The 24,006-nt window shown below is 42.5% G+C and overlaps 1 protein-coding gene across 3 annotated transcripts in view; it reads right to left on the bottom strand.

The window, feature by feature from the left end:
• The window catches only part of ASTN2 (astrotactin 2), a 1,032,871-nt gene that overhangs the window by 147,662 nt on the left and 861,203 nt on the right, over window positions 1–24,006 (bottom strand). For all 3 annotated transcript variants that reach the window (XM_042242803.2, XM_027964073.3, XM_060410801.1), the window contains one exon: window positions 22,696–22,844. In XM_042242803.2, coding sequence (XP_042098737.1) covers window positions 22,696–22,844 — 149 coding nt within the window. The remainder of the gene's footprint in view (window positions 1–22,695; window positions 22,845–24,006) is intronic.

The following is a 24,006-nucleotide window of genomic DNA, read 5'->3' as shown; positions in this document are numbered from 1 at the left end:
TTTTCAGAATGATTCTGATGATTAAATACTATAGGGACGCCTGCTATATAAATGTTCAGTAAGCACTGGTTCTCTTTCCCATTCCCTTTAATTAGTTTTACACTTTCTATGGTGCATATGAAGTTTCTAGTATGGAGCTGGTGCTTAATAAATGCTACCCCTCTTGCTTCATCCTCCCTTTGGCTCTCTTTATAGTGGATGCTTTTCTGCTTCTCCACTCATGGTGGGTTTAATTGTCTGGTTTCATGAGTTCTGATAATAGCACAATGCATATTTTTGGTGTTAGGGATACAGCATAGATTAAGACAATTGACATCCTCACCCTTATAGAGCTTACATTCAAGAGCAGGGGAACCAAAAATAAATACACAAAAACATAAGCAAGGGAGATTATTTCAGAGAATGGTAAGCGATGTCAGAGCAATACTGCCAGGGGATGCAACAGGAGAGACAGAGAAGTGAGCGTATACCTGGGTGGTCAGGGAAACCTCAAAGTGAAGAAGAAAACAAAAGCAGGAAGAAACCAACTGCTATGAAGGTGCTAACAATCCAAACAAGCAGGGGCAGGAAATTCTAGGCGGAGGTTAAAAAGAAAGTGAAGTTGCTCAGTCGTGTCCGACTCTTTGTGACCTCGTGGATTGTAGCCCACCAGGCTCCTCCGTCCATGCAATTTTTCCAGGCAAGAGTACTGGAGTGGGTTGCCATTTTCTTCCCCAGGGGATCTTCCTGACCCAGGCGGAGGTTAAATAGAGGCAAAGTTTGATATGTCTGAGGACGAGAAAGAAGTTGAGTGTTGACTTCTGCCCTTACACGTTAGGTTAGGCATCGGCTTCCTAAAAGTCAACTCAGGAAGCAAAAGACTTTGAGTTGTATCATTCTGTTTTTCAAATATAACGGAAATACAGCTCAAGGAGGGTTATATAAAGGAATTTATTTGCTTACATGAATGCCTGTGTCTTTTCTGTCCTTTGAAAATGGTATGCTCCTTTCTTGGAGGTTTTCTCCCCAAAACTCAGATGCCCCTAAAGGATGACTGCTGCCTGGGATGTGAAATAATGAGTGAACCCGAATTCACAGACGTTGTGATACAGCTCTTTGGCACTTAAATTGTCAATGCTGAGGGCAGCAATGATTTTAGGACTCTTGATATGCCCTCTAGGCTTACAGAATTATATTCATGAACTTTGACCTCAGTCAAATCACTTCTGATCTTATTCCTCATCCGTAATGACTGAGTAAGATGTGAAGGGTAGAGGATGGATAATGGGTAGAGATTTGCCTGTGATCCCTATGGTTTCTTCCAGATTTCCTAGGATTCTAAAAGGACCCTGGGAATCATGGAGGGAATACTCCCAGGGAACTCTTAGGTGTTGGGAAGCTCTCCTGCATCACTGATGCCAACTGTGCCTGAGGCTTTTAAATGTGTCAACAGTCTCCAAGACAATTACAACAAGCCCCATTACTATTCTCTTATAAGCCTATCTTCACTGTTGGTTAATAACCAAATTCCCTCTCTCCAGGGTATTCCACCCTTGCCTTCTACCACAAGAGTTCAGTTCAGCTCAGTTCAGTCGCTCAGTTGTGTCTAGGTGAGGCCAGATCAGGGCAGGGTAACTGAGTTCTTCCTGAGGGCTTTGGGGTCAAGTGAACATAACTCCTTGATCTCATCTCACAGGGCTCCAGGGCCCTACCCAGAATCTCTCCCTTGAGAGGCAGGACAGGATGACTCAAGGAGAGGGAATTCAATCACAGGAAGTTTATAAAGACTAGAATGGAATTGATGGCCAAATCCAAGCCTGGATACTCCTAAGGGCACATGGTGGGGAGACCAGTACTGGGGTGGGCCCCGGAGACCCTGCCTCTGTGCTAGTCCGAATTCACCAGGAGACTGAGTGGGAGCTCCTTGACTTCTGCATCAGTCTCCGCATCTGAGCTGAGGAGACTGGCTTAACTGATCTGTAAGGGTCTTGGAAGTGTGGCATCTAAGGATTCTGGATGCATAATGCTCAGCGGGCTACTTCTGCACCTGCTTACGCTTCTGTGAAATTAGAATAAAAACAGTAACTTCACCCTGGCATTATTTGGAAGAGTAAATGAGTGTACCACAGCATCTCAGCTCTGTTTGCTTAGGGTACTCCTTTAATGGCTACCCACTATGCTTCTACTACAAGTCATACTGTGTGCTGGGGAAAATGAACAAATGAATTCAGTGATCAACTAGAGAGACACCTTCAAAAAGCTAGAAGTCTTGTGGGGCACACAGTAAAATTCAAAAACTGAGGTGATCTTAAGACATTTCTGTTATGATTCAACAGTCAGTTCAAACCCCCTGCCCGTGTTGTGGCAAGAAGCAGGTGAAAATATTTCAAGAAATGGTGAATACAAAACTCTCAAGGGATGATGTCCTCTGTCCCTGGTCCAAGTTAGAGATGGCACATTCAGATATCCACAGGAGCAGAGCACCTAACACATTAAAGCAGTAGATTGGATGTCAGACAGCCTGGAAGAGGAGGACCACGGCAAGCAGTGTATGCACGCCCTCTCTCAAGGGGGCAGCTGCTAAAACATGCTCCTATCCCCTGCTGTCATGTGGGAAGGGCCCAGGGTTAACAAAAGCTACCCTTTTTCCATAGAAAAAGATTTTTAAAAATATGTAAAAATATTCCTGATTTTAAGTGTTGACAACTTATTCAAACATTTTAAAAAGCCATTGGCTTGTTACCCATAGCTTAAGGGAAATTATTTCAGATAAGAGCATTACGTATATTTTCAAAGATGGTAAGGGCAAAAGAAAGAAGATGCGTGATTACTGCATATTCTATACACCAGGCATCTCACACCCACACACATCATACATCATTCCTTGGTTGTTCACAATACTGAGAAATACTGGTGTTTAGTCCTGACTTTTTTTTTTCTTAATGCAGTCATATATGGGAAATATGCTTGGGGAGATGCAAGGATAGACAGATAAGATCCTGGTAGCATGAGGAAGATTGAATACAGGGATAGGACTAAGGGCAGAGGAGCCTGCTGAGGAAGCTATCTATAGTGGTCTTAGGGGGGAAGAAAACAGAGAGATAGTCGAGGTGTAACAGAGAATTAATTAACGTTTTCAAGGCACTTGATAATGTCTGAGAGGGAAAATCTACTTCTCTCCCACCTCCCCGTGTCAGATGAAGGAGGGAGAGACCTTACAGGTATGCCTTTTTCATATTCTCTTTTCACCTTAGGACTCTCTTTGATGCCTCCTCTCAGCTCCATGCTGGCCATCTCTCCAGGTGGGCAGCAGAAGCTGAGACCTAGTCCTACTGACTGGGCCACCTAGCCCACACCTCACTGCCACACAGAATCCTTTTTAGGGCAATGAAGTTCTGTAGGAAAAAAAACAGTCAGCCATTCTTTCTGCTCCCCAAATCCTGGGGCTTCTTGCCTCTGGCTAGTATTACACCAGCAGCGAGAAATGGAAAGAAACGTGGATTAAACAGTCAGAAGACTCACATTCAATCCTTGACCCCACTCTTCTTAGAGGTTTGCGCTCCAACGATCAACTTTACAAGCCTCATCTTCAACTCTTTCACCAGTAAATGGAGATGACAATTCCCTCTCACTTGGAAGGAATACTTTTCAGATAAAACGAAATAATGGATTCAAAGGCCCTTCCGATCATCTTCCAATAGAGCAGCAAGGGTGCTGAAACCCTCACTCTTGCGCATGCCCTAAACAGCTCACCGTGATCTCACCCTTCTGCCGTCTCTTCTATTCCCACCGCTCCCAACGCGTCCTCCAGCATGCCGCCCTTTTATACCCTAAGGTCACTGCAGACGCTTCTCCCTCTACCTGGAATGCTTTCTGTCTCCCATACCTCTCAGCTTGTACTCCATCTCACTGCTTCCCGCTCCCACTTCAGGTCTTTATTATGTGCCTCCTATAATCCTGGCATTTTATAGGCACTGGGGTAGAGTCATGAAGAAAATGAGCATCACTCCACTCTGCAGAAGCTGGTATTCCAGAGAGAAAAGGCAGACGTTCCGCTCCTGTTCCCCCTCCCCGAAGCAAAATACATCCCTCAGAACTGTTGCTAGATGCCACAAGGGGAATATTAAATGCGGAAAGTTTACATAACCAATGAAAGGGCCCAATATCATCTAGAAATTCGGATAAAATTTAAGCTGAGCTCTGAGTGTAGAAGTTCTAACTGGGAAAGAAGATCTGTGTAATCTATCAAGAGCAGATAGAAGTGACCAAAAGCGGTATTCATAACCTTAGAGGTCATGCCAATTTTTTTTTCATTTAGTTATAAGAGCTATGGGAAGCTCTTAAAGGATTCACATTAGGTAAATGATATTTATAAATCTATTCATCAAATACTTATCAAGAGTTTTTGATATGCCAAGCACTGTGCTACGCACTGGATAGGAACTAAAAGCTGTATTTTGAAGGGTGAGTCTGGCTTTAGAATTGATACCTGAAAGGGATGGAATAGTGGCTAATAGGAAGACTAATTAGAAAGCGGTTGCAAGAGATGATGCGTGGTGTAGACCAGCCAATGAGAATAGAGAGAGAGGGATAGATTGAAGAGATAATGTTGTGTGTTAATTATATCTCAGTAAAGCTGGAGGAAAGAATAATGATGATCAAAGCAAAACAACTCGGTTATAAGTTGAATATAAAGAAAAACTAGAGAAAAGAGCTAAATCTTGGGAATTTGCTTCAAGGAACTGAACTCATAGAGGTACCAGTTGTAGAGAGTGAATGAGCAGGCAGTCAGGAGCACACTAGCGGGGAGATGGAAATGAGTTCAGCTTTGCATGCTGACCTTGAATTGCTTGTGTTGGATACAGACAGAGAACTCAGAAGGAAGAAGTGAAAACACAAATGTACGAGCCGTGAGTATATTGAGTATAACCTTGGGAGTGGATGTGAGTCCAGAGAGAGAGAGAGTTTAAACTGAAAACAAAAGGAGATAAAGACCAAGATCGAAGGTGCTCTAGGATTTAAGACAGGAGGACAGGGTCTGCCAGGGAGGCTGCAGCGGAGTTCCAGAGGCAGGGGTAAGAACCAGGAAGGAGCGCTTGGTGTCCCAGAAACAGCAAAAACAAAACCACAAAGGTTTCAGAAGGGAATGGTGAAGCCTGTAGAATGCTTGAAGATACACAGTAAATCTATGGCCACAAACAATGTTATTGGATTTAATGACACGGAGGTTACAGATGCTTGTGGAGAAAAAGCTTTCAGTAAACTTGGAGGTAGCAGGGCACAGAGTAGAGGGTGTGAGGGAACGAGCAGAAAGTGAAGAAATGAAGTCAGCCGCTGCAGACTCTACTCTCACAAGTGTGTTTATGAAGAAAAGGGGTGGGACGGTCACGATAGAGCACAAGATGCGGAATTTTTTTTTAAAGGAAAACATAAGAGTACATTTAAATGACAGTAAACGCTTCCTCCTTGGAAGAAAAGTTATGACCAGCCTAGATAGCATATTGAAAAGCAGAGACATTACCTTGCCCACAAAGGTCTGTCTAGTCAAGGCTATGGTTTTTCCAGTGGTCATGTATGGATGTGAGAGTTGGACTGTGAAGAAAGCTGAGAGCCGAAGAATTGATGCTTTTGAACTGTGGTGTTGGAGAAGACTCTTGAGAGTCTCCTGGACTGCAAGGAGACCCAACCAGTCCATTCTGAAGGAGATCAGCCCTGGGATTTCTTTGGAGGGAATGATGTTGAAGCTGAAACTCCAGTACTTTGGCCACCTCATGTGAAGAGTTGACTCATTGGAAAAGATTTTGATGCTGGGAGGGATTGGGGGCAGGAGGAGAAGGGGACGACAGAGGATGAGATGGCTGGATGGCATCACGGACTCGTTGGATGTGAGTCTGAGTGAACTCTGGGAGTTGGTGATGGACAGGGAGGCCTGGCGTGCTGCGGTTCATGGGGTTGCAGTCAGTCAGACACGACTGAGCAACTGAACTGAACTGAACTGAAAAAGAAAAGATATTGGAAGGAGAGATCAGAAACTAAAGGAGAGGTTGGAAACAGAGAATATAGGGAGATAACTGATGCATCAAGTTTCCTAGGAAGTTAGTAGGCACAGGAAACAGTGCAATGCAAGGATTAACCTTGCAGAGGAAAAGAGAGCCTCCCGCCCTGCATCAGGAGAGGAAGAATGTGCAGAAAGAAGCATATGGATTCAAAACAGTTAAGGAGAGTTTACCTACTTCCTACACTCTTACATCTTCTCAGCAAATGAGGAGACACACTCATTTGCTGAGAGAGGGGGAAGGATAAGTTGCCATGAGCTGAAGGATGGTGAAACAGAAAGCAAATTGATAGAAGTCTAGTAGGGTTGCCTGGTAGCATGAAGAACCAGGCTGACACTGGTGACCGATGATACACTGGTGCCAAGTATCCCCAGCTGCGTCCTTTTCTCTGGCTGTTTGAAGTATGTATTAGCAGAGGAGAAGATGGAGAGCTGTGACATGCATCCAATGTAGGTGTTTGGCCAAGCAAAGCAGCTGAAGACCAGAGAGGCAAAAGAGGTCAGGAGCTGGTTGAGAACAGGGATTAAATTATGAGCCATGAGCTCTGCCGTGATGCCTCAGTCCATCTGGGTTGCTGTAACAAAACATCATGATGGGTAGCTCATAAGCAACAGAAATGTATTTCTCATAGTTCTGGAGGCTGGGAAGTCCAAGATCAAAGCATCAGCAGATTTGGGGTACACTCCTCATAGACAGCCTTCTCCTGACTGTAACTTCATGGTGGAAGAGTGAGGAATTTCTCTGGGATGTCATTTTAAAGGACATTGATCCAATTATGAAGGCCCTGCCTCATGACCTTATCACTGCCCAAACCTCCCATCTCTTAATACTATCAGGGGTTAAGGTTTCAACATATGGATTTTAGGGGGACATAAACACGCAATCCATTTCACATGGATAGGGTGGTGACTTTAAAAAAAGCTGAAACCGATGGATGGAGATAGAACAGTGATACCGAGGAATGGGAAATCAAATTGAGTTAAAAGATGTGGTAGTTATGAGTGATCAAAAATCAGACAAGATAAAAGACAATGGTCAGAGGGTGGGATACTGGAGCTAATGATTTTTGATGGGACAACAGCGTCACATGAGGACAACTCCAGGGTGTGAATTGGCAGCAGGTGGCTGAGGGGCACTCGGGGTAAGCTCACTGGAGACGAGCAGATTAAGAAGGGAGAGACAGCGCTGCTGGGGCAGGGAACCCAGGAGGACTTGAACATCTACCGAGTAGAATACAGATGGAGGAAGAGAAAACTCCAAGCCAGCACCGATGCTTACAGCATCAGTTTCAGTTAAGGAAAGAAGATGGACACTGGATGATATTTGATTTTATCTTGTGGGGTGGATGACTGCATTTTAGGGTCATAAGGCAGGATGGACTGAATCCTAAAATGTCTTTGAATGGGAGGTAGGCACTTGCATATCCTAATTCTTCTCTGGCCTGGAAGGAGGTTCTAGAGAGAACAGAGGGAAAGCTAACCTTTCTTCTCTTTGTATCTATGGTGGGTGACGCAAAGTTGCTTCAAATGTCAAGCAAGGTGACACGTGGCCTTGGGGAGAAAAAGACACTAGAAGAGCAGTCTTTTCAGCCAGAGGGTGAGTCCTACATAGGAGCTGGTATTCTTAAGTGAGGTTTAACCAGTATGATCAACTAGTGGGAGCAGGATCTTGAACTCACTTCCTGTGTAGCCTTTACTGACAGCACTAAACTGAGTTAGAATCCTCTAATCTGTGCACTTACAGTACCCAACTTGTCTCATCACCAACCATGCTTAGCCTAATTTCTTGCTAAATTGTTATCTATCTCCTAAAACCCAAAACCCATGTGTGCTCAGGAGCAGCCAACTCTGCGACCCCATGGACTGTAGCCCGCCAGGCTCCTCTGTCTGCGGAATTTTCCAGGCAAGAACACTGGGGCAGGTTGCCATCTTCTCCACCAGGGATCTTCCTGACCTAGGGACTGAAGTCGCATCTCTCGTGTCTCCTGTATTGGCAGGTGGATTCTTTGCCACTAGCACCACCTGGAAAGTCCCATCTATCTCCCAGTGGACACGTAAACTCCACGAGAGTGGGAATCAGGCCTGTCTTGCTCCTATTCCATGCCCACCATGCTCTGTAGCATCTGAACCATAGTAAGAGTTCCATATACACGAATGAAACAGATGAGTGTGCTTTGTGAACTGGTTTAAAAAAAAAAAAAAACCCCACCCTGTGATATAGAAGGCAGGCTGGGTGGCATGTGGGAATGGAGAGAATTAAGACCCTCCAAGTACCTTTTCCCTTTGGAGGCCCTTGACTTGAGAAACCTCTCACCCTGAGAGCGGCTAGAGTGACAGAAACATTTTCTGAGGACCTGAGATCAGTTCCAGATGTTTGCAGCCATGCTGCTTTGTACCTCGCCCTGTAACACATATTTCCCTCACCCGCCTCCACTCGAGCTGGGGGAGCGGGGCCTGGGCTCCAATGACATCACCTCCCTCAAGCTGGTCCAGGGCAGCAGACAGCAGGCGGGTGAGGGCCCCTCTGGCTTCTCAGACAAAGGGTACAGCTCAGCCACGGCCTGCGCTGCTCGAGGAGCTATGAGTAATTCCTACGGTATTTCATAAACAGCTCCGATGCAATCGCTCCATCACAGCCCTGCCGCCACCGTCCCCTTGGCTACTGGGGGCTGGGGGCCTGGTGGTCCTCTGCCTTGAGTTGATTCCCCAGACAATTCGCCTCCATAACTGCTCCCCTTCGCTTGACAAGGTCAGAAATCTGAGGTCTAAGAAGGGATGCTGGGGTGGAGGGGGTGGAGAGGGAGAGAGGGTGTGTGTAGGGGTGTCCTTTCTGCTGTAGACGAGGCTTGATGGAAACAGGAGGGAAGAGAGAACGGGGTTGGGGTAGATAGAGACGTCTTCTGACCATTCAGGACACTGTCCCTGACTCAGTTCTACACGAAACCAGATTAGCAGCTCATGCCTAAGCGGATTGAAGAGGTAAAGATAGGAAAAGATAGACTGAGACATAGATCAAAGGTGACATGAAGTTAAAAAAAAAAAAAAGAGCAGAGAGACAGATGCCTAGAGGGACATACATACAGAGAGAACAAAAAGGAAGGAAGGAAGGAGAGAGAGACCTAGAGGTTAGAGGAGGGGAGACACAGAGATAAGAGGGGAGAGCTGGGAGGAGAGCCTGGTGCTGGAGCAGCCCATCAGGCTCCCGGATGCCAGCACAGAAAGGGGCACAGACCAGCTCCAGATGCTGCTGCCTTTCACGAAGAGATGTGGGGGGTGGTGGAGACGGCCTGCTGCCTGGTTGCTGTGCAGCCCAACAGAGCCAGCTGGCTTTCCAGCCCTGAACTACAAACCAAAAGCTGGAAGCTGGGAACCTCACGGTGAGAGAGAGAAGTCTCTGATTTTTAAAAGGTTAAAGAACTATTTCCGGAGATGACCAAACACAGCGCAGGGGGGTGTGGTGGGGGGCGGGCATGCCATCGGGCGAGACCCTTCTCCTTCTTGTCTTTCCCTTTCTGGCCCTTACAGTGAGGGGCTGGACTCACTGCCTATGGTCCTGCTGCTCTAAAGTTTGGGGATTCTCAGAACTGCCATGTAGGACAAAGAAGCAATGTGCCTGAAGGGCTACGTTCTCTGTTAGGTCAGAGCCCTCAGCGGCCATCAGGTGTCCAGACACTCCATCCTGCCCACAAACACAGACACTTTATGTTCTCTCATTTCTGTCTGTTTCTTGGTCTGTTCTCAACAGCAGGAATGCACACCAGAGGTAACATCACTGGGGGAAAGATGTGCGGACTTGGCAGGGAGAGAAGATACAGAAACCAGGGCCCACGTTCTAGCACTGACTCCCGTATGCAACCTCTGGACAAGCCCCACCGTCCCACCTTCCTCAGCCTTTCTCTGTAGGTCAAACATGGGGTTTGGATTCATTAAATCTGCCTGTGCCTCAGCCCACCTCCTTACTCCAGCCCCCAGCCCCCATGCATCTACCACCCCTGCCCAAGAGGCCCAAACCTATGCCAATTGCTCTGATGAGGCCACGTGGGAGGACCAGACGTCTGTTTTTAATATCGATGACAGATTAGCGTGCGGGGAATTCAGCCACCCCCCCAAAACAAGCCCCGTCTCTGCTCCAAACAACTGGAACAGGAGGCTAGTTATGCTTGGCTTTCCCAATGGAGTCCCAGGACGGACAGAGCAATGGGTTCTCTGAAGGAAACAAAGCGGGCGCCAAACCCAGGGGTGGGGGGCGGGAGAGGGAGACGGGGAGGGAGAGTGAGCATTTCAACAGCTAGTTCAAAAGGGTGTTGAACAGATGGCAGTCATAAAGAATGTGTGTGTGCCTGTGAGGGAAAGAAAGAGCAAGAATGTGTGTGTGCATGTATATCTGTGCACACGCATGCATGAGCTTGTGAATAAACAATTACAGCAGTGGACTCGGCTGCCAGCAAAAATCCAGAGAGATCAAAGAGAAAGCCCACATTTCCTTATTCCGGCCTCACCTGGCCAAATGTGTGAGTAATCCTAATGCTCCAACAAAACACGCCTTAAACCTTATTTTATTGTTTATTTTCTTCCTAACACTGAAGTTTCCTTTAAAAAAAAAAATTCAAGGAAATTACAGGCAACTAGTTTTTAGTACTTCCCATGTCCCAAGAACTGTGTTACATTTGACCCTCAAAGTAGCTAGTAGCTATCCCATTCCACAGATAGGGAACCTGAGATGCAGAAAGGATGTTGACTGGCTCTTGATTTGTCAATGAGAAGTTATGGGAACTGAAAGCAGAAGCTAGGTTTTCAAAAAATAAAGAAGCCCAAGCTCCTTAATTAGCCTTGCATTCCCTAAGATAAAGCTCAATAAAGTAGACGGAAGTTGTTAAAACTGGTCCGACTTGACCTTTGAGATTGTTGAGATATAGTAAAAGTGGCATGGAGATAAACAGATAAGATTTCTGCTTCAGATATCCACTGCCAATCATCTTTGGCATCAATTAATCATGACACATTTTAGGATTATGAGGTACTCAGCTAGTCTCTAGGACTTTATAAGACCACACAGCACTCAAGGAAGTAACATCAGAATTGAAAACTTAAGACATGTATATACCTACCCACATACAATTCAATTTAGTGAACATTAAACATCTATGTATGTCAGGTTCTGTGGAAGGATAGCAAATTACAAAGACATAAGAGTCATCATCTTGCTTCTTTAAAGACAACTGTTCCTGAAAAATTCAAGAATTGGATGGTGGAGAGAATTAAGGTCAAGTAGAAGAACTGTACAGAAAAGATCTTCACGACGCAGATAATCATGATGGTGTGATCTCTAATCTAGAGCCAGACATCCCAGAATGTGAAGTCAAGTGGACCTTAGAAAGCATCACTACGAACAAAGCTAGGGGAGGTGATGGAATTCCAGTTGAGCTATTTCAAATCCTGAAAGATGATGCTGTGAAAGTGATGCACTCAATATGCCAGCAAACTTGGAAAACTCAGCAGTGGCCACAGGACTGGAAAAGGTCAGTTTTCATTCCAATCCCAAAGAAAGGCAATGCCAAAGAATGCTCAAACTATTTCACAATTGCACTCATCTCACATGCTAGTAAAGTAACGCTCAAAATTCTCCAAGCCAGGCTTCAGCAATACGTGAACCGTGAACTTCCTGATGTTCAAGCTGGTTTTAGAAAAGGCAGAGGAACCAGAGATCAAATTGCCAACATCTGCTGGATCATGGAAAAAGCAAGAGAGTTCCAGAAAAACATGTATTTCTGCTTTATTGACTGTGCCAAAGCCTTTGACTATGTGGATCACAATAAATTGCGGAAAATTCTGAAAGAGATGGGAATACCAGACCACCTAACCTGCCTCTTGAGAAATCTGTATGCAGGTCAGGAAGCAACAGTTAGAAGTGGACATGGGACAACAGACTGGTTCCAAATAGGAAAAGAAGTACCTCAAGGCTGTATATTGTCACCTTGCTTATTTAACTTATATGCAGAGTACATCATGAGAAATGCTGGACTGGAAGAAACACAAGCTGGAATCAAGATTGCCGGGAGAAATATCAATAACCTCAGATATGCAGATGACACCACCCTTATAGCAGAAAGTGAAGAGGAACTAAAAAGCCTCTTGATGAAAGTGAAAGTGGAGAGTGAAAAAGCTGGCTTAAAGCTCAACATTCAGAAAATGAAGATCATGGCATCTGGTCCCATCACTTCATGGGAAATAGATGGGGAAATAGTGGAAACAGTGTCAGACTTCCTTTTTTTGGGCTCCAACATCACTGCAGATGGTGACTGCAGCCATGAAATTAAAAGACGCTTACTCCTTGGAAGAAAAGCTATGACCAACCTAGATAGCATATTCAAAAGCAGAGACATTACTTTGCCGACTAAGGTCTGTCTAGTCAAGGCTATGGTTTTTCCTGTGGTCACGTATGGATGTGAGAGTTGGACTGTGAAGAAGGCTGAGCGCCGAAGAATTGATGCTTTTGAACTGTGGTGTTGGAGAAGACTCTTGAGAGTCCCTTGGACTGCAAGGAGATCCAACCAGTCCATTCTGAAGAAGATTAACCCTGGGATTTCCTTGGAAGGAATGACGCTAAAGCTGAAACTCCAGTACTTTGGTCACCTCATGCAAAGAGTTGACTCATTGGAAAAGACTCTGATGCTTGGAGGGATTGGGGGCGGGAGGAGAAGGGGACGACAGAGGATGAGATCGCTGGATGGTATCACTGACTCGATGGACCGGAGTCTAAATGAACTCCAGGAGTTGGTGATGGACAGGGAGGCCTGACGTGTTGCGATTCATGGGGTCACAAAGAGTCAGACACGACTGAGCGACTGAACTGAACTGAACTGAGCACAAGGAAGTGGAGAAGGCAATGGCACCCCCCTCTAGTACTCTTGCCTGGAAAATCCCATGGATGGAGGCGCCTGGTAGGCTGCAGTCCATGGGGTCGCTAAGAGTCGGACACGACTGAGCGACTTCACTTTCACGCATTGGAGAAGGAAATGGCAATTCACTCCAGTGTTCTTGCCTGGAGAATCCCAGGGACAGAGGAGCCTAGTGGGCTGCCATGTATGGAGTCGCACAGAGTCGGACACGGTTGAAGCGACTTAGAGGCAGCAGCAGCAACACAAGGAAGAATTAGAAGAACCTGAGAAGATGGTGGCAGCTCTGTCATTATCTTCAAACTTATGAAGGGTAGCAGGGAAAAGGAGGGGTAATATCTGTAGAGTGCTCCCAGATCATGTAACTAAAAATTTTATCTCTATCAAAAGGAAAAAAAAAAAAAAAACTCCTAGGTAAGAACACTGGTTCCTAAACAATCAGAGGAAAGAATCTGAGATTTCCATTTCTGGACTAGATGGTGACATAGAGACTGGATTTATTTACCCTACTGCTTGAAATGTTAATTTTTTTTTTTAAAGAAAAGAAAATGAGTTTGCAAACTGAAAATATGGCACCGGAGGCCAGAGATATTGAAATATGGAAAACAAATTCTGTGAGCCCTAAAACTCCCCCAGATTCCTGCCTTTAGGGAGTTTCTAGGCCACAGCAAGGGGATAACTGGTAGACTCCCTAAATGAAGAAGACAGAGTTCTCATTCTGGGAAGACCAAAAAATCAAGAGCTTATAGAATAGAATAAGAGAAAGAAGACAGTTTCACAGAAAGAAAATTTTAAGAGATCGTTCTCAAAATTTAAGAGATCTTTCAATACTCATCAGAATACTGGTTGATGGATGTTTGTAAGGAGCCTACCAAACCAAGAGGGTTAGATAGAACAAGGCCCATTGCTCATAGAGGGGCCAGAATAGTGCTTATTCCTCCCAGTTACACAGGAAAATGTCACAATTCATGGGTCACTGTGTAGAATACATAGAAGAGACTTGCCTCAGTAGTAGGGAATTACTAGCCTAGACTAAACACTGCTCTGGTTCCATCTAACAAAGCCCAAAAGCAAGGCCAAAAAGAATCAAACTATTTCCAAGTAAGTTAACTGTGTCTCAGAATAGAATTCAAAAATATTTATAGGAATACAAAATATCCAGCACCAAACAAGGCAAGTATCACAATGCCTGGCATCCAACCAAAAACTACCTGCATACAAAGAACAAGGGAATTCAATACATAATAAGGAGATAAATCAGCCCATTTAAACTGACCCAGAGCTTACCCAGATGTGAAAATTATGAAACAAGAACATCAAAGCCATTATTATAACTCTCTTCCATAAATCAAAAAGGTTAAGAAATAAATACACTAGCCAAATTCAAACTGAACTTCCTAAGATGAAAATTACAATGTCTGAGTTAAAGAAAAAAAAAAATTCACTGCATAGATTAACAGTAGATTAGATTTTGCAGGAAACACTAAAGACACAGCACTAAACACCATTCAAAATGAAACAAACAAAAAATAAATAATTTTTTAAAATGAAAAGAGCATCAGTGAGATAAACAACAATTTCAAGTGACTAAATACATTTATTATTAGAGTCACTGAAGGAGAAAAAAGATGGAAAACAGGAAGAATAATGGCCCCCAATTTTCCAGATGGGATAATACTTTAAACCCATAGATCTAAAAAGCTTAATAAAACTCAAACATAATAAATTGCTCAAAGCCAATAGTAAAGAAAAAACCTTAGAAGCAGCCAGGGGGAGGGGAGTATGTTTATACCGGTGACCAAAAACAGAAATAAAAGAGATTTCTCACTACAAATAATTTAAGCAAGATATAGGAGCAACATCTTTAAATTACAGAAAGAAAAGTATGTCAGTCTAGAATACAAGATCCAGCAGTAACAGCTTTAAAAAAAAAAGGAACAATGAATTCATCATTAACAGACCTGAAATATAAAAATAATAAAAGATATCTTTCAGGAAGAAAGATAATAAAATCATATGAAAACATGGATGCATATAAAAGAATGAAGAGCATCAAAAAAGTAAGTACATGAATAAACACATAAAACTAATTTTATTAATTTAATATATTTAAAGGGTAATTTACTTTTTAAGGAAAGTAACAATGAATTATGAATCATCTTTATATGAGTAAAATGTATGACAATACAAGATAAAGACTTGGAGGAGAGAAACGAAAGTACACATATAAGGTTCCTCTACTGTATATAAAGTGCTATAATAGCACTTGATGGCACATTGTGATATATTAAATATGAGTGTATCAACCTTCAAGTAATCACTAATAAAAGAAAAGACAGTTATAACTATAATAAGTCAACAAAAGAAACAAAATGGAAATCAATTAAAGAAGATATTGTCACCCTGCTTATTTAACTTCTATGCAGAGTACATCATGAGAAACACTGGGCTGGAAGAAGCACAAGCTGGAATCAAGATTGCCGGGAGAAATATCAATAACCTCAGGTATGCAGACGACACCATTCTTATGACAGAAAGTGAAGAGGAACTAAAATGCCTCTTGATGAAAGTGAAGGAGAGTGAAAAAGCTGGCTTAAAGCTCAACATTCAGAAAACGAAGATCATGGCATCTGGTCCCATCACTTCATGGGAAATAGATGGGGAAACAGTGTCAGACTTTATTTTTTTGGGCTCCAAAATCACTGCAGATGGTGATTGCAGCCATGAATTTAAAAGACGCTTACTCCTCGGAAGAAAAGTTATGGCCAACCTAGATAGCATATTTAAAAGCAGAGACATTACTTTGCCATCAAAGGTCCATCTAGTCAAGGCTATGGTTTTTCCAGTGGTCATGTATAGATGTGAAAGTTGGACTATAAAGAAAGCTGAGTACCAAAGAATTGATGCTTTTGAACTGTGGTGTTGGAGAAGACTCTTGAGAGTCCCTTGGACTGCCAGGAGATCCAATCAGTCCATCCTAAAGGAGATCAGTCCTGGATGTTCATTGGAAGGACTGATGTTGAAACTGAAACTCCAATACTTTGGCTGCCTATTGCAAAGAGCTGACTCATTTGAAAAGACCCTAATGCTGGGAAGGACTTGGGGCAGGAGGAGAAGGGGATGACAGAGGATGAGATGGCTGGATGGCATCACTGACTCAATGGACATGGGTTTGGATAGACTCCGGGAGTTGGTGAAGGACAGGGAGGCCTGGCGTGCTGTGATTCATGGGGTGGCAAAGAGTCAGACACGACTTAGTGACTGAACTGAACAGAAAGAAGATAGAGGGGATAAAAAAAGATATTCCATGCAAATGGAAATCAAAAGAAAGCTGGAGTAGCAGTACTCATATCAGACAAAAACAAAGACTGTTACAAGAGACAAGGAAGGCCAGAACATAATGATTAAGGGATCAATCCAAGATGATATAACAATTGTTAATATTTATGCACCCAACACAGAAGAACCTCAATACATATGGCAAATGCTAACAGCCATAAAAACAAAAACTGGACTTTAACACTCCATTTTCTCCAATGGACAGATATACAGACAAATAATTAATAAGGGAACACAAGACTTAAATTACACATTAGACCAGGTAGATTTAATTGACACCTTTTTCCAGTAGTCATGTATGGATGTGAGAGAGCTGGACTGTGAGAAGAAGGCTGAGCACTGAAGAATTGATGCTTTTGAACTGTGGTGTTGGAGAAGACTCTTGAGAGTCGCTTGGACTGCAAGGAGATCCAACCAGTCCATTCTGAAGGAGATCAGCCCTGGGATTTCTTCGGAAGGAATGATGCTGAAGCTGAAACTCCAGTACTCTGGCCACCTCATGCGAAGAGTTGACTCATTGGAAAAGACTGATGCTGGGAGGGATTGGGGGCAGGAGGAGAAGGGGACGACAGAGGATGAGATGGCTGGATGGCATCACTGACTCAATGGACGTGAGTCTGAGTGAACTCTGGGAGTTGGTGATGGACAGGGAGGCCTGGCGTGCTGCAATTCATGGGGTTGCAAAGAGTCGGACATGACTGAGCGACTGAACTGAACTGATAGGACATTCCATCCAAAAGCAACAGAATACACTTTCTATTCAAGAGAACATGGAACATTCTCCAAGATAGATCACATCTTGGGTCATGAACTAAACCTTGGTAAACTTAAGACAACTGAAATTGTATCAAGCATCTTTTCTTTCGGCCACAGCACTATGAGATTAGGAATCAATTATGGGGGAACAAAAGAAAAACTGTAAAAAACCACAAACACATGGGAGCTAAGCAATATGCTACTGAATGGCCAATGGATCACTGAGGAAATCAAAGAAGAAATCAGAAATACCCAGAAACAGATGACAGTGAGAATGTGGTGACTCAAAACCTATGGGATATAGCAAAAGTTATTCTAAGAGCGAGGTTTATAGCAATACAATCCCACCTTCAGAACAAGAAATATCTCAAATAAACTATATAACATTATATCTAAAGCAATTACAGAAAGAACATCAGCATCAACAGAATGAAAAAAAAAGTTAGTTGAAGGGAAGAAATCATAAAGATAAAAGCAGAAATAAATGAAATAGAAATGAAGAAAACAATAGCAAAGATCAATGAAACTAAAAGCTGACTCTTTGAGAAAATAAACAAAATCGATAAACCTTTAGCCAAATTCATCAAGAAGAAAAGGGAGAATACTCAAATCAATAAAATTAGAAATGAAAGAAAAATTACAACTGACACCATAGAAATACAAGGATCATAAGAGACTACTACAAGCAATTATATGCCAAAAAACTGAGCAACCTGGAAGAAATGGACAAATTCTTAGAAAGGAACAACCTTCCAAGACTGAACCAGGAAGAAATATAAAATATGAAAAGACCAATCACAAGTAATGAAATTAAAGCTATGATTAAAAGTCTTCCAGTAAACAAAAGTCCAGGACCAGATGGTTTCAAGCACAAATTCTACCAACCATAACTGATTAATAAAAACCATATGATCATCTCAATAGATGAAAAAAAAAAGCTTTTGACAAAATTCAACACCCATTTATGATAAAAACTCTTCAGAGAGTGGGCACAGAGGGAATCTACGTCAGCATAATAAAGGTCATATAGGACAAATCCACAGCAAACATAATTCTCAACGGTGAAAAACTGAAAGCATCTCCTCCAAGATCAAGAATAAGATAAGGATGTTCAGTCTTGCTATTTTTATTCAACATTGTTTTGGAATTCCTAGCCAGGCCAAAAAGAGAAGAAAAGAAATAAATAAAATCCAAATTTGAAAAGAAGAAGTAAAATAGTCACTGCTTGCAGATGACATGATACTGTACATAAAAAATCCTAAAGATGTCACCAGAAAACTACTAGAGCTAATCAATGAGCATTGCAAAGTTGTAGGATACAAAATTAATACACAGACGTATCGTACATCCCTATGCAGGAACAAAGAAATACAAAAAGAGTAATTTAAAAAAGAAAGAGTAATTAAGTAAACAATCCCATCTCTACTGCAAGAAAAAGAATAAAATACCTAGGAATAAACCTGCTTACAGAGGCAAAAGACCTATACTCAGAAAACTATGATACTGATGAAAGAAATCAAAGGCAACACAAACAAATGGACATATACCACAGAAGAGTCAATTCTGTGAAAATGACTATAATCATTCTCAAAGCAATCTACAGATTCAGTGCAATCCCTGTCAAGTTACCAAAGGCATTTTTCACAGAATCAGAACATTTTTTTTTAAACATTTGTATGGAAACACAAAAGACTCCAAATAACCAAAGCGATCTTCAGAAAGAAAAAAGGAGCTGAAGGAACCGTGCTCCCTGAGCTCAGGCTACACTAAAAAGTTACTGTAATCAAGACAGTATGGTACTGGCATAAACACAAAAATGTGACTCAAGGGAAGATAGAAAAGCCAGAGATAAACTCATGCATTGATGTTCTTCTAATCTATTATATGACAAAGGAGGAAGGGATACAGACAACCATTTCATAATAATAAAGGGATCAATTCATCATGAGGATATAAAACTTCTAAATGTTTATTCAGTGAATAAGAGCTTCAAAATGCATAAAGTAAAAACTGATAGAACTATAAGGATAAATATATAGATGTATCCACAATCATCATCAGAGGTTTCAATACTACACTTTCAAGTACTGAACAGTAAGAAGACAGAAAATCAGAAAGAATTCAGAAGACTTGAAAATCACAGTCAACAAATTTGATCTAACTAGTATCCACAGAAAAACTCATTGATAAATAGAAGGGTCGACATGATTTTAAACTGGACACTGAAAACAATAATAGACCAAATTTGGTACCATAAAGTCAGTCTCAATAAATTTTAAATGATCCAGCAATTCCACTTCTGGGCATTGATTCAGAGAAAATCATAATTCAAAAAGATACACACACCTCAATATTCATTGCTGCACTATTTACAATAGCCAAGACATGGAAGCAATCTACATGTCCATCAACTGAGAAATGGATTTTAAAAAAAAGAGATACATATATACAATGGAATATTACTAAGGCATTAAAAATGAAATAATGCATTTGCAGCGACACGAATGGACCTGGATTTTATCATACTAAGTGAAGTCAGACAAAGATAAACAGTATATGATATCATTTATATGCGGAACCTAAACAAAAAACAACACAAATGAACTGATTAGCAAAACAGAAACAGAGACGAAATTTTGGCTATGGGGGGAAGGATCAGAGAGAGGAAAAGACTGGGAATTTGGAACTGACATGTATACACTGCTATTTTAAAACAGATAATCAACAAGGACCTCGTGCATGACACAGGGAACTCTACCCAGTATTTTGTAATAACCTAAACGGGCAAAGAGCTTGAACATAGGTATAACTGAATGGCTTTGCTGTATACCTAAAGCACAACTTGTTAATCAACCCTACTCCACTATAAAATAACATAGAAAAATTAAAGATTAAAGTCATCAAAAGTGTGTACTCTGACATAATATAATCAAATTAAAACTCGAGGAGAAAGATATCTAAAAAGGCTCCAAATATTTGGAAATTAAGTAACATGCATCTAAAGAGTCCATGGGTCAAAAAAAGAAAACTAAATTAGAATGTCTTACAAGAAAAATCTCAAATCAACAACTTCAGCTACCAAGTTAAAAAATAACAACAACAAAAATAGGAACAAATAAAATCCAAAATAAGCAAAAGGGAAAAAACAAAAACACAACAAAGATCAGAGTAGAAATCAATGAGATGAAAAATAATAATAGTGAAAATAGGTGAAATTAAAGCTGATTCTTTAAGAACATAGGGATTCCCAGGTGGCTCAGTGGTGAAGAATCTGCCTGCTAATGCAGGAGACGTAGGAGACACAGGCCTGATTCCTGGGTGGGGAAGATCCCCTGGAGTAGGAAATGGCAACCCACTCCCTTATTCTTCCCTGAAAAATCCCATGGAGAGATGAAAGAAATTACCAATATCAAGATTAAGAGATTGGCATCACTATAAATTCCATAAATATTAAAAATAATAACAGAATATCACTAACAAGTTTTTTTTTTTCCAGTAAGTTTTATAATTTACATGACCTGGATAAATCCTTTAAAACACACAAGGTACCAAAATCAGCTAAGAAGAAATACATAGCCTCAGTAGCCCTATATCTATCAGAGAATTAAATTAGTAATTTAAACCAAGGAAAGTTCCAAGCTCAGATTATTTCACTTGTGAATTCTATCAAACAATTTTTAAACCTTTATCACCCAAACTCTGATTCTACTCAAACTCTTTGAGAAAATGAAAAAGAAGAAAGTGTCTTGCAATTTTTTTTGAGAGCCCAGAGTTATGCTGACAGCAACAAAGACACAAGGATTATAAGAAAATACTGATTAAACCCTCGCAAACAAGAATACAAAAATCTAAATAAAAGTTTAACACAACAAATACAACAATATATAAAAAAGACCGTGTGGGATTCATTCCAGGAATGCAAGGCTTTTTTTTTTTTTTTTTTCCCAATCGTTTGAAGTTGTATCAATATAATTTACCATATTAGCAAACTAAAAAACATAAACTATGACACACATAATTCAATATTCATTTTCTAATTAAAGCAAAGCAGCAAACTAGCATTCAGCTTTTTACCATCAAATTTAATAAATAAAGATACAAGCGTTGTGTTGGGAGCAAGACAGACCAGTTGTGAGACTTTGGAAAGGTCACAGACCTCTCTGGTATTCATGACTTGATCTATCAAAATAGACTTGGTAATTGTTCAGTAACTACTATCAGCAAAACAGTCACCTAAGAATTGTTAACACTTGCCTCTCTCCCCCTACCCCCAATACCCCCATCATCCTTCTAACCACCTCTACCGAAAAATGATTTGAACCCATCCATCTGAATCACAGCACTGTGGGGACAATTTGATCTGAAATATCAATTTGAATAATTGTCCATGCACAGAAATAGACTCACAAGAACTCAGGTAAATAGAGATTGTTGCTCCCAGGTGAAGCACGAAAGTAACCAAAAAAAAAAAAAAAAGCTTTGAGAAGGGTCAGAAAGACAGATTCATGTTACTTCTATAACCTCTTCCCCAGGCCTGAGCAGCCCAGTGCAGAGAGAGAACCATCCCTATGGAAGGAAAGAGAAAACTGAGGCCCACTCCACCTGCACTCCAGAGTCAGCTCTCATGGCGGCAGGCGGCTCCCAGCAGATGCCTGTGTGGATCCAGGCCCCTGGCTCAACCCAGCAGCTATTGGCTCCAAGGCCCCTGCAGCTTCTGTAGCACTAGGCTCCCTGTGGGCTCCCCTGAACCCAGGCCCCCATGCCACCTTGGCACCTGCCAGCTCCAAAGGCCCCCAGGCGATCTATCCTTGAACCCCGGGTTCCATCTGGGCCCAGCATGAGGTCAGCTAGCACCAACTCCAGATTTTGACCCACCCCAGAACCAGGCTGGCTCCCACGGCCCCAGGCCCCTGACACTCACCAGCGCCAGGCCTGCTCTCACGGCCCAGCCTCAAGTCCAGCTCCCACAGACCCAGGCTCCCTGCCTGCCCTACGCCAGACCAGCCCTGCAGATCCACCTTCAGGATGGAGCAGCCTCTTGTACATTCTTTAAGAATACTCAAAGCACTCGGGCCTAGAGGGGGAAAGGGCAACCCACTCCAGTCTTCTTGCCTGGAGAATCCCAGGGACAGAAAGGTCACAAAGATTCGGAGACAACTGAACCACTAGCCACAAAGCCCTCAAGAGCCACGTTTCCCATCTTCTCCAGCAGGTCTGGAGGATTTCCATATCCTCTTCCCCAACACGGAAGACAACTATCTCAGTACATCACAGTGGAAACGGGACTCCTTTGAACGTCTTTATCTCAGTCCCAGAGATAATATATTTACAGATCAAGGTCTTCAAAAAAGGTAACCTGTAGACCTTTCCAAGTAGAAAAGGTCAAATCCTTGTTTGAATTAACTAACACTTCAGTATACGACTTTGAGGATCCAACTTAGAGACTCAGCAAATTCTTTCCAAGTACAAATTGCTACCTTCCCCTGCCGAAAGTCACACCAAAAAAGCACACAGGTGTGGGCACGAGGTCACAGACACCAAACAATGATGCTTCCCGATGCCTTCTCAGTTCAGAAAACACCAAGAGTGCAGAGATATTTAGATAATCCCAGTTGCCCTCCTCTGTCACACCATCTCAACAAAAGAGGAAGCCTTGGGCTTTCTACTTACCCGTGTAGAGGTCTGTATCTGTGTACTCGTCCACTTTCTTGTGCTGCAGAATATAGTCAGAAACCTTGGTCCCGATAGCTGGCTGAACGTCCACCCACTCCAAGGACACCACAGTGCTGGAGGGCTCTACTGTTGGGGAGAGCCGCAGCCTGGGGGGATGACAGAGAAGGGGGGATTTTTTTGCCAGCCAGTATTGTCTGGGCCCCAAAGAAATCTGCATGTGTCCAGATTAAAAGTGTGGGTTTCAGTCTGGTTTCAAACTCCGATTGAACCCACCAGTAACCCTTTGCATATACTTAGGCAACTAATTTCACCTCTTTCAGCCTCTGTCTCCTTGTTTATAATGGGGATAAGAAAAGCTACCCTTTAGGATCCATGTGGAATCCAGTAAATTAATCCAAGCGCACAGTATGTGCTCACAGAAAATCGATTAGGTTGCCATTTGTTTAAACTATATGATGCGTCATTGTCAATTAAATTGGCAGTGCCTTCAAACACAGTATCTTCCAGCCTCCCTGACATTCTCTTTAGTCCCCCAGTATATTAGTCAATGTTTCAATATCCTTAATTCAATAACCCCTCACAGAGGGCAGGAATCCTTTTGTAAAGTAAGAAACAACAGAATGCTCAAAGGTGAGAATGGGGAGGGTCCTTTGAGAGAAGGAAGCGCAATCCCTTCAGTTCATAGAAGGTAAAAGCAAGGTCCAGAAAAGAGACGGCTCTGCACAAAGTCACACAGCAAGCTGGGGACAGAGACATGGCAGTGACTTTGCACGTCCCCCAGCCCAGATTCCTTCCCTCTTTCCACCATAGCCGCCAACTCTTCAATGACTGTCTCACAAGGGAGCCTCAATATTGGTTCCTGCCCGGATTTCCTCTGCTCCCCACTCCACCCTCCTTCTTAACCTTACTCCCCTAATCGTGATGACCTTTCTCTACTTCCTCAAATGGTGAATTTCCTGGGTCGGGGCTTTCCCAGGGGCTCTGGCTTTTTCCTGAACCATGTTTGTTGCCATTGGCTACCTGACAAGCCTGACTCTAATTCAGGTCTTCTAAGAGAGGCTTCCAGCCTATCTCCCTCTCCTCCAACTACAGCCTCCCTGTTTCATTCTCTCCATTAGCACATCTTTTCTTTTTCACTCATGTTTTCGTTATTTAAACGTTTAAATGGTATGCTGTTTCTGTTTTTGCTTTGTCATCTGTCCCCTTCCCTAAATGATCAGCTCCCTAAGTGCATACACTGTGCCTGTCTTGCTCATTAGTGAATTCTCCAGTGTCTGATACATAGCAGGTGTTCAAAACTTATTTGTT

Source organism: Ovis aries, chromosome 2 (genome assembly GCF_016772045.2).
Source record: "Ovis aries strain OAR_USU_Benz2616 breed Rambouillet chromosome 2, ARS-UI_Ramb_v3.0, whole genome shotgun sequence".
NCBI classification, from domain to species: domain Eukaryota; kingdom Metazoa; phylum Chordata; class Mammalia; order Artiodactyla; family Bovidae; genus Ovis; species Ovis aries.
The sequence above is the reverse complement of the archived record's forward strand: the minus strand, read 5'-3'. Positions and strand labels throughout refer to the sequence as shown.